Source organism: Astyanax mexicanus, chromosome 4 (assembly GCF_023375975.1).
Source record: "Astyanax mexicanus isolate ESR-SI-001 chromosome 4, AstMex3_surface, whole genome shotgun sequence".
NCBI lineage: Eukaryota > Metazoa > Chordata > Actinopteri > Characiformes > Acestrorhamphidae > Astyanax > Astyanax mexicanus.
The window spans coordinates 43,747,962-43,757,903 of record NC_064411.1 but is presented as its reverse complement, the minus strand read 5'-3'; the positions used below and the strand labels follow the sequence as shown (position 1 = coordinate 43,757,903).

The window sequence follows — 9,942 nt, the reverse complement described above, 5'->3', positions numbered from 1 at the left end:
GCTGGCACATGAATAAAATAAAGGAAATGTTTAATCCAACAATTTATTTGATTTGGTTATTTTACTGTCAATGAGTGAGATGTTAAAATAATTATGGAATAAACTGCAGAGTTTTTTCATGTGTGACAGTTGTAATGTATATAAGTACGGACAGCACGACAGGGGTTGAAAAGTCACTACGTCTCTTACGCCCTCTGGTGTACAGTACAACTTTTAACTCCACCTATTTCCATTCAACTGAATGAGAGATGAAGGAATCTTTAATCTAAAATTACACATCCAGGGTTTTGGGTTACACATCCAAGTTGGGTTCTGTACATTCTCCAAGACCTCCTGTGTTTTTTTTTACAGTTAATACGCTTTATAGGAATTATTCAGTGAAGGAGTGTGGCGATGTGGTGATTGACAGCTGAGGGCAAGTTGATTGACAGGTCGCCTGAGAGCATGAACGCACACCGCCACTGTGGCTCAGTCCCGGAGCACACAGTCAGATCTTTCTGAAATTCTGATTTTACTGTTAAAAATGACATTTCTTAGGTAAAATAATGGCTTGTTCAGCAGTTAACTGTAGTAACAGACCCTCAGAGAAACCTTCTCTGCATTGTTTTTCGGTAAGTGGATAATTTCCCTCCATCAATTCATTATTATTTGTATTTTTTTTCTTCTCCCTAATTTTAGTATCTAGGTTAGGTTTTTAACCAAGTGGTAGGTACTTAATGCTAGCTAGTTAGTTAACTAGGTTAGCCAACTCAGGTTAGCTAAGTAACTTGTTTGGCGAATATAATAGGGAAATGCATAGTAACTAATGGGGAGGGCGGGGTTTGGGCAGTCACATGGCCCCGCCTCTCACCTCCGCAGCGACAGTTGGCTTCAATTAGCCTCTACTGTGCAAGCACACGCAAGATGGCAGCTTCCATTTCGGCCATATTTTGGCTTCAAAACGCCGTAATGAGAGTGAATTGGGACATCCTATGTCCAGTCTATGGAACAGATTCAGATTTCCAAAATTGAAAGTGATTCTTACCTTCACTCTTTCAGACAGCATGGTAGCACTAGCAATGATGCTGTTGTAATAGGTACCACCTGAGGGGCATCCATGGTAACAGATATTGTGTAAAGTAGAAGTTAAGACACGATGACAATGTTTTAATATGGCTTAGTCCTCTTTTATAAACCAAAGTCTTCAGTAAATCATCATTCTATTCTTATCATTAAAACATGATTGCATTTTTAATCCCAATTTACCAATCCCAATTTTACTAATTAAAATGCAGGCTAAAAATGTAGACTTAAACTCAATAAGAATGCAATATGCATAGCCTTTATTAATATGAAATAAATCCCAATTGTGGACGAGCCCTTAATTGTAGAGATTAGTTCAGTGAAGGTAGCTGCCATCTTGGAAAGCTATTAAATGTAAAGGTCACATTTTATTTTTACTCAGGCATTATACACTTTCACATTCTTGAAATAGGCCATTGTACTAAAGAGGCAGAATCAAATGACCTCAACAGCTGAAAGTGTAGGTAATTTTAAACATTTTGTCTAAAAAATTTAGACAAAAAAAGTCAATTTTAACAAAAAATGAATTTGGATGACATGTGAATGCGGGTCTATTGCTGTGTTCATGAGGTTCTGGGGCTTTACACTAAAAACTTTGTATACTTATTTAAATATATATAGCCCACATCTTAATTCTCTGAGTGTGAGACTAATATACTTTATCTGGCAGGGGTCACCTTTTCTGGTCATGGTTGGAGCTCTGGGTTATTAACAACAGTTGTATAGTAGATTCCCAAGTTTGGCAAGCTGCCACTTTTGGGCCCTTGAGTTGCTTATTTGTCCCTATTTTGATGCATTTAGGTTCGTGCCTGTGTAAAACCAAACCAAACAGAGGGAGAAAATAAAATCATCAACCGATTCAGAACATAGAAACAAACTACAGGTGTGAAAACGCCCTTAGCTTGTTTTCCTCTTAGACCGAGGTCATTTGGGTGTCACTGCTTGGTGCTGCAATCGAGTGTTAGTGGCTTTTATATAAAGAAGATGATCTGATTATTTTGAACTTTGTCCCCACACTCTGCTGTGAATGTGTACTCTCTAAATCCTGTCATGTTCTCAAGCCTCGCCACCAAACTTCTGCTATTGGAAAAGGAACTTTCTGCACATCAAGCGTTTCAGCACTTTTACACCTTAGTGTTCTTGGAGTCTACTAGTGTGAGAATTATCCCAGTTCATCTGTGGTCATAACCACGTACACAAAATGCTGGAATAGCTGTAGACTCTAGACCACATTGACGTGAGAGTATCTTCAGATAGGAAGGGTGGTTGCATAAGAGTTCCAGGTAGTTGCTGGGCCTGTATTCAGAAGATGTGTGGACATAATGGTGTGATATGATTTTAGCCAAACGTGTTAAGCTGTCCATATATATACTACTTTAAAAAGACTCTGAAAAGACTTTTAACATCTAAAGACTTACTTACAGACTTTTTACTCACAGAATAATCATAGGCTAAAATTTTGCAAAGACTAGGGATCACTAACTGCAAGACTGCAAGTAGATTCTTTCTGAGGGTATTTCCAATCATGCTTCTGGTGGAGTTTACATACAGTATATAATACATAGTAAGTTACAAATAATGTGTATATCAATATGTGATTTATCAGAGACTCACAACTTTTGTCCCCATCAACAGTTTATTTTTCCAACTCCCCAACTCATCCCAAAAGTATGTAGTATGAGCACCATCATTCAGAGCACACTGTTCCATGCTGAGGGGCTGGGTGCAATTGCACATCTATAGCTGTGGAAAAAAAAAAGAGACCACTTTTATCAATTGAAAACCTCTGGAATATAATCAAGAGGAAGATGGACGACCACAAGCCATCAAACCAAACTGAACTGCTTGAATTTTATTTTTGCACCAGGAGTGGCATAAAGTTATCCAAAAGCAGTGTGTAAGACTGGCGGAGGAGAACATGCCAAGATGCATGAAAACTGTGAAAAAAAACAGGGTTATTCCACCAAGTATTGATTTCTAAACTCTTAAAACTTTATGAATATGAACGTGTTTTTTTTTTTTTTTTTTTTTGCATTATTTGAGGTTGGAAAGCTCTGCATCATTCTTGTTATTTCAGCCATTTCTCATTTTCTGCAAATAAATGCTGTAAATGACAAAATTTAATTTGGAATTTAGGAGAAATGAAACAACAATGTTTATTTTACTCAAACATATACCTATAAATAGCAAAATCAGAGAAACTGATTCAGAAACTGAGGTGGTCTCTTAATTGTTTCAGAGTTGTGTGTCAGCAAGGGGTGCAACTTAAATGAACTGAATGCATTCATTAAAAGTGGTTTCAACAAACATTGCCGATATAGTGTATTTAAACACAACCACTAGAGGGCGCCATGTATCCATTAATCCCTCTACCTTACCTCTACTTTCTACTAATTTTGCTATAGAAACACCAACCTTGTACTTACTGGCGACTTTATTAGAAACACCTACCTTGTGCTTCCACTTTCTGGCCATTTTATTATAAACACTTACCTTGTTTTTCACTCACTGGCCACTTTATTAGAAACACCTACCTTGTGCTTCCACTTACTGGCCATTTTATTAGAAACACTTACCTTGTTTTTCACTCACTGGCCATTTTATTAGAAACGCCTACCTGGTGCTCCCACTCACTGGCCACTTTATTAGAATCCCCAACCTTGTGCTTTCACTCACTGGCCACTTTATTAGAAACACCGTCCTGGAGCTTCCTCTCACTGGCCACTTTATTAGAAACACCTACCTTGTGCGTCCACTTACTGGCAATTTTATTGGAAACACCAACCTTGTGCTTTCACTCACTGGCCACTTTGTTAAAAACACCTTCCTGGTGCTTTTTACTCACTGGCCACTTTATTAGAAACAACCACCCTGTGCTTCCACTCACTGGTCATTTTATTAGAAACACATAACCTTTGTTTCTACCCACTGGCCACTTTATTAGAAACTAATTTGTGCTTCCAATCACTGGCCACTTTATAATAAAACACCTACCTGGTCCTTGCCTCTCATATATCACTTTATTAGAAATGGCTACTTTTTTCCCAGGGTTTTTAGGCTAATTTGGTTGGAGAGAAGCTGAACAATCACTGAAATAAAGACTGGAAAGGAAATTTTAAAAGGGTGAACTCTTGCTTTAACTCACCATAGATCAGACATCCTGGGCTTTTTCAACCTTTAGTCACAAATGTAATTCTTGCTATGAGTCATTCTATAAGACATACTTTACTCAGGCAATTCTGGACAAGCTGAGAGATTCAGATCCATAACTGAAAGTGAAGCATGTGAAATGATGGCTTAGACTGATATTACAAGATTTTATACAAATATAACTTAAGTTTTACAGTGTTAAATAGTTGACAAGTGTAATCCTGCCTTATCTGCTTCACCAGAGTCACAATGTGCAGTTAGCAGCATTCTGAGAGTAGCAACGATAGGGATGCTATTCTCTCTGTATACAGTCAGTCAGTAGAGCATGATTCTGAAGCTGATAGTTTAATGTAATATAGGGTTAGTAATAACCTGAAAATGGTTTTGCTGTAGATGAATGTAAAACACATGAACCAGTCTGAGGCGTGAAGAGAGGTTTATAAAAAATGAACAGAGACAGTGGGCTATGGAAAGTATGGTATAAGTGTTTGTGTGTATGTGTGTGTGTGTGTGTGTGTGTGTGTGTGTGTGTTTATGAGAATGTGTGGATGTTGGACAGCACTTGGCTCAGTTTGTGTGTTAGTGTGAGAACTCTGACTACCATCAGCACATTTTCAGTGTGTCACTTTGGCAGTTGAGAGTGTGGTCAGTTTGGCCAGACATCAGTGTCACTCACAGCCTATTTACCTGTCTGCCCTCTGTGTGTGGAGGAAAAAGAGGAGAGAATAAGAAAACAGAGTAAACTGTGAAAGAGAGAAAATCCAAAAAGAGTGAGAAAAAAATCCAAAAAGAGTACAGCGAAAATAGAAAGAAAGAGAGATATGTATGAAACAGATATAAAACTCAGGGAAAAGAAAGAACAAGAGAGAGAGATAAAGAAACAGGGCAAAAGAGAGTAAGGGAAAGTGGAAGCAAGAGACAAACAGTAAAAACAGTAAAAAGTGAGAACATTTTAGAAAGAAAAAGAAAAAATCAGGGGCAAAGAAAAATTGAATGTTGTATAGACAGAAAAAATGAGAAATAATTACGTAAAGAAACAAAAAAAGAAAAAGGAAAGGAAATGAAAGACAGATAGATATAGAAAAAAAATGGAAAAGGGAGACGATATATATAATAAGAAAGGATGAAGAGAGAGGGGGGGACTAAGAAAAACTGTAAAAATAAAGTGAAAGAGAGGAATTAAAGTAAGACCAGGAAAATGAGAGGACAATAGAGCCAAAAAAAGAAATAATAAACAGTGATAAAGAAAAAGACTCATACAGAGACAGATCAAGAGACATATATTTGCAGTGCAAAAAGAGAGAGGAGAAAGGTATAGAAGCACATGGAGATTGAGAAGAAAAAATATAGAAAGAGAGAATGAGAGAAAGAGGGAGGTGTAAAACTGTGTGTCGACTTATGTGTGTGTGGGAAACAGAGAGAGAGAGAGAGAGAGAAAGAGCAAGAGAGAGAAATGTAGAGAGATAAAGGAAAAAGATAAAAAAACATAAAGGATAAGTAATACAGAATAACGGAGGGGAGGAAAGAGAGAAAAAGAAAGAAAGTCTTATACATATTGCCTCATTGACTCTGTCACAATCTTTACTGTGGGCTTCCTGGCGAGTGCAGTAGAGCTGTGTGAAGAGCAGATGTTTCACAGAGTCCGTTAGCCTCATTTCCTGGGCGGAGAGCTCTTCGCTCTAATAGTGCAGTAACAGGAACCAGAAAAAAGCAGAGGAAAAAAGAGCAAGTTGGTGAAACGCCTTCCACAAATCATTTTGTCACCAGCAAGCTCTGACAAAACAGAGAGAGAGGGAGAGAGAGAGAGAGAGAGAGAGAGAGAGAGAGAGAGGGGGGCAAATAGAAGGACTTACTAGACCTGATAAGAAAAATACACAGCCCTGACAGATAGAGGCATAAGCAGAGCGAGGGAGTGAAAGAACAAGCGAGAGCAAGGAACAGAGCTGAGAAGGAGTGTGAGGAGTGCCTCACTTCTTCAGGACTCAAAACGAGTGAAAAAGCATAAAAGGTGGACGTTGAAAAGAGTGGAGTGCTGGAGAGAAAGAGAAAGAAGGGAATAAGGAAAGGAAGAGCAAGAGAGGGAGCGCAACCTGATCCCAGGCTTACAATAGTGAGAACAACTCCTGATCCCCCTGCTACTGCCGTGGTGTTCTCGTCCGACACTCGTTCACTGGCTCTCGTCCTTCCATTTGTCTTTGTTTTACAACTTGATCTGGATGATCCTGTGCTGCAACACTGCAGGGTGTGTTCCAGAAGGACTTCACTTTCCTTGCCCTAAGGGCGAGTAAAGTGTGTACATGCTCTGAGTCTGCTGTCGGAGAGAGGCATGCAACCTTAATCAGGGTCTCTTCACTTGCTTTTGGGAAGGACGTCAACGACAGCTGCTTTGTAAGCTCTGCTACACTAACTAGTAAAGGTACTGTCCACATGACGCTTGTTATCTAGATCTTTAGACTTTAGGCTTCTTTCTGCTTGTTGAAACGTTTAGGATGACCTGACATTTATTAGCATTTAGCAGCTTAGTACTACTGCTCATGTTCTCTCTTCCCCTTTGCTAACTGATTGTCTACAGGCTGCCGGGAGAACCTCTCTGGCCAGCAGAGGAAGCCAGGGGTCATCTGATCAACCTTTGGTGAGAAAAGCCTAGGACGGTCTCTCTTTCTGTACTCCTGGGGGTGGACTCAGCCTCTCTATTTTGCTTGATGGACAGCTGAGAGACAGCAAAGCACGTACGTTTTCAAAGGGTAAAGTGGCAAGGCACCTGTCAAGTGGCTAGACGCTGGAACAGGTCAGAAGGGAGCCGTCAAGCAAGGGCAAAGTTTGAAGCTGTAAGATGCTCGTTTGTTGCACAGACTTGCTGTTGTGTCTGGACAGTAGGTTTTTGAGGTGAGGTAATAAGCAAACTGTCAAGTGGCAAATAGTCGTGCCAGAACAGGTCAGAAAAGAACCGTCAAGCAAGGGCAAAGTTTGGGACCAGAAACCGTAAGGCGCTTACTTGTCGCACAGACTGGCCGTTGTGTCTGGACAGTAGTCCTTAGGTTTTCTCTCAGCCGAACACTGTTTTCTCAGCAAAGCCAAAGAGAAGCAAAGGGTCTTCAACACAGACACAGCAGGGAAACTTTGGATTTCGGCCAGACCCGTGGACTCTAACAAGCGACCCTGTGTGTGCTTGCCAGTGCTAGGACAGCTTGTTGAAACGGCACTTTAGAGACTCAGAGAAACACTAAAAGATTGCCAGTCCAGCTTATGTCCTGAGTGACTGCATGTGCGTATGTGTGTGTCTGTGTTTATTTGCCTCTGAGTGTGGATCTGGCAACGTCGCCAGGGCTTGGACCCTGGGGAGCTCTGTGTGAGTCCACCTTCTGAATAAGTGTGTGGGAGTGTGGGAGAGAGACAGATCACTTGTCAGCCGTGCACACACACACTAAAACACTTAATTCCCTCTCTGGACCAGAGAGCAGACAGCGAGAGGCTGCATGCTGGGATTCCCCCTCACACTCCGGTATATGTATTGACTCTATTATTTCTGGTGCTTTCCATGATACCATCAGTATTATAATCAGGTATAATCAGGTAGCTTCCCAGCATCACTAACAACTCCATCGCACCAGGTGTTCCATAGCACACCTGTCCTCAGTACAGCTCGTACACCTGGGTATCCTACGGACGAAGTTCATCATGAGACTCCTGTGTCTAGCGCTGGCTGCCCTCTGCCTGGGGGCCACAGTGAAAGGCATGTCTACTTGCAAGACGCTGGACCTGGAGGTGGTGAGGAAGAAGCGCATCGAGGCCATCCGTGGGCAGATTCTCAGCAAGCTGCGAATGGCCAAGGAGCCCGAACCTGAGGTTGGAGAAGAGGGAAAAGACATTCCTGAGGCCATCATGTCAATCTACAACAGCACAGTGGAGCTCAGCGAGGAGTGGAAGAACAAGACAACCCCTGACTCCGAGCCCCAGGAGGAGGAAGATTACTTCGCTAAGGAGGTGCACAAGTTCACCATGACACGCAGTAAGTACACATTAATAATGAATTAATACTTGGAATTCTATTAGGAATCAAATCGGTACCACATGGGAGGTTCTTTTATCTTTAAAGGACAAAGAACCTCAGCATAATAATTCAAGGTTTAAACTAAGAACCATTTAAAAATCTAATTAAAAAGTTTTCCAGTCAGGATTAAGCCAAGTCTTACACTAAACTTTCTTTTCAACAGAGGATCTTCATTCAAAATGCTTTATAACCAAAGTCTAGGGTTTGCCCCTGTGTTGACAACTAATACTAGGACTTTTGAAGCAGTTTCCCAGACAGGGATTTAGCCTGGTTTGTGGAATATTTCCTTTTAAAAGGCTGTATACTCCACGACTAGATTTAACCCCTTCCTGGGAAACTGACCCTTAGGGTTCAACCTCTTAACTCTATAGAACCACTGGAGGTTCCTGACTTTTTTTCCTCACTGCTGTGAGACTCAGAAACATCTCAGACACTTTGTATTGCTGTAGTTCACATTATTAATTCATAGGCTGTACAAAATTGAGTCATCTTACCTGACAGAGGTTTAGCCTAGTCCTAGACTAAACTAATCTCTATGCAAAATACTGTGTAGATCAAGCCTATGCCTAATCCCTGTCCAGGAAATAGACACATAGAGAATAAAATGTTAAGATTAGGGAATCTCAGGTAATATTAGGGAAAAAAGGTAAGGATACAATGAAGGTACAATTTTAGGCATTGTGGGTGAGGTTTCCTGGACAGAGATTAGACCTAGTCACAGACTATATTTTCCTATCAATAGAAAATCTTCATTTAAATGCTGTGTAGTCCAAATCAAGGACCCTGTTGGAATCTTTATTTTTAAGTGTGAGATGTTTGGTCTGATATAAATTGATCAAATCATATGATTAAATGATCATGTGGCATAAGTAAGATGCATAACTATATCAATAGCTGTGTTATCATCAAATGTCAGGGAACCAAGGAATGTATCTTGATACAAACACTGATTTAGTTCAGATTTAGTTGTGTCTCCCATATTTAGTTGATACAATTTAAACTGAATTAAGGTGAACTAGGATCTTGCTATCCAAATAAACTGGAATAGAAAGAGAGAGACCCACAAGGAAAGAGTTTCAGATGTTATGTCTCTTCACATCTAGTCCTGATTGAAAGCAGAACGAGGCTGCTGACTACTGAGAGAATTTCAGTAGCAGTTACTGTCGAAGGTAGAAATGAGAGGCGTGCAAGAAATGTGTGAACATTTTTAGGGTATTTAAGGACATCTCAACACACGGAAGCTCATCACTTGGAAGCGATGCCGCCTAAAAGGAGCGAAGACAGAACCAGCCCAGTTTCTTGTTTATCCAGTTAGAACTGCTGCATGCTGACCTCTCTTTTAGACCTACTGCTCATAGAAATCTGCTGGACATGTGAGAGAGGTTAGATGGTTTTCTTGGAAATGAAAAGATGATTTGAATCAAGTCAAGTCAAGAGGCTTTTATTGTCATTACATCTGAGTACAGGTACACAGTGTGATGAAATTACGTTCCTCCGGAACCATGGTGCAGCATAGAACAACAAGCAATAGACAACATAAAGTGCAGGAGTGACGACAGTGCAACATAAAATTATAAAATTATAACACTAAATAACAATAAATACAATAAATACAAAAGAAGAGACAATTTAAAGACAGGACAGTGCAGTACCGATACGGTATAATAAAGTGTATAGCG

At 40.2% G+C, this 9,942-nt stretch overlaps 1 protein-coding gene across 1 annotated transcript in view; it reads left to right on the top strand.

Moving 5' to 3' along the window:
• Window positions 1–5,951: 5,951 nt before the first annotated feature.
• Window positions 5,952–9,942, top strand: part of tgfb1a (transforming growth factor, beta 1a) — a 31,020-nt gene continuing 27,029 nt past the window's right edge. The window contains exons 1-2 of the mRNA XM_015603110.3: window positions 5,952–6,628; window positions 6,785–8,221. Of these exons, the coding sequence (XP_015458596.1) occupies window positions 7,891–8,221 (331 nt within the window). The 5' untranslated portion in view covers window positions 5,952–6,628; window positions 6,785–7,890. The remainder of the gene's footprint in view (window positions 6,629–6,784; window positions 8,222–9,942) is intronic.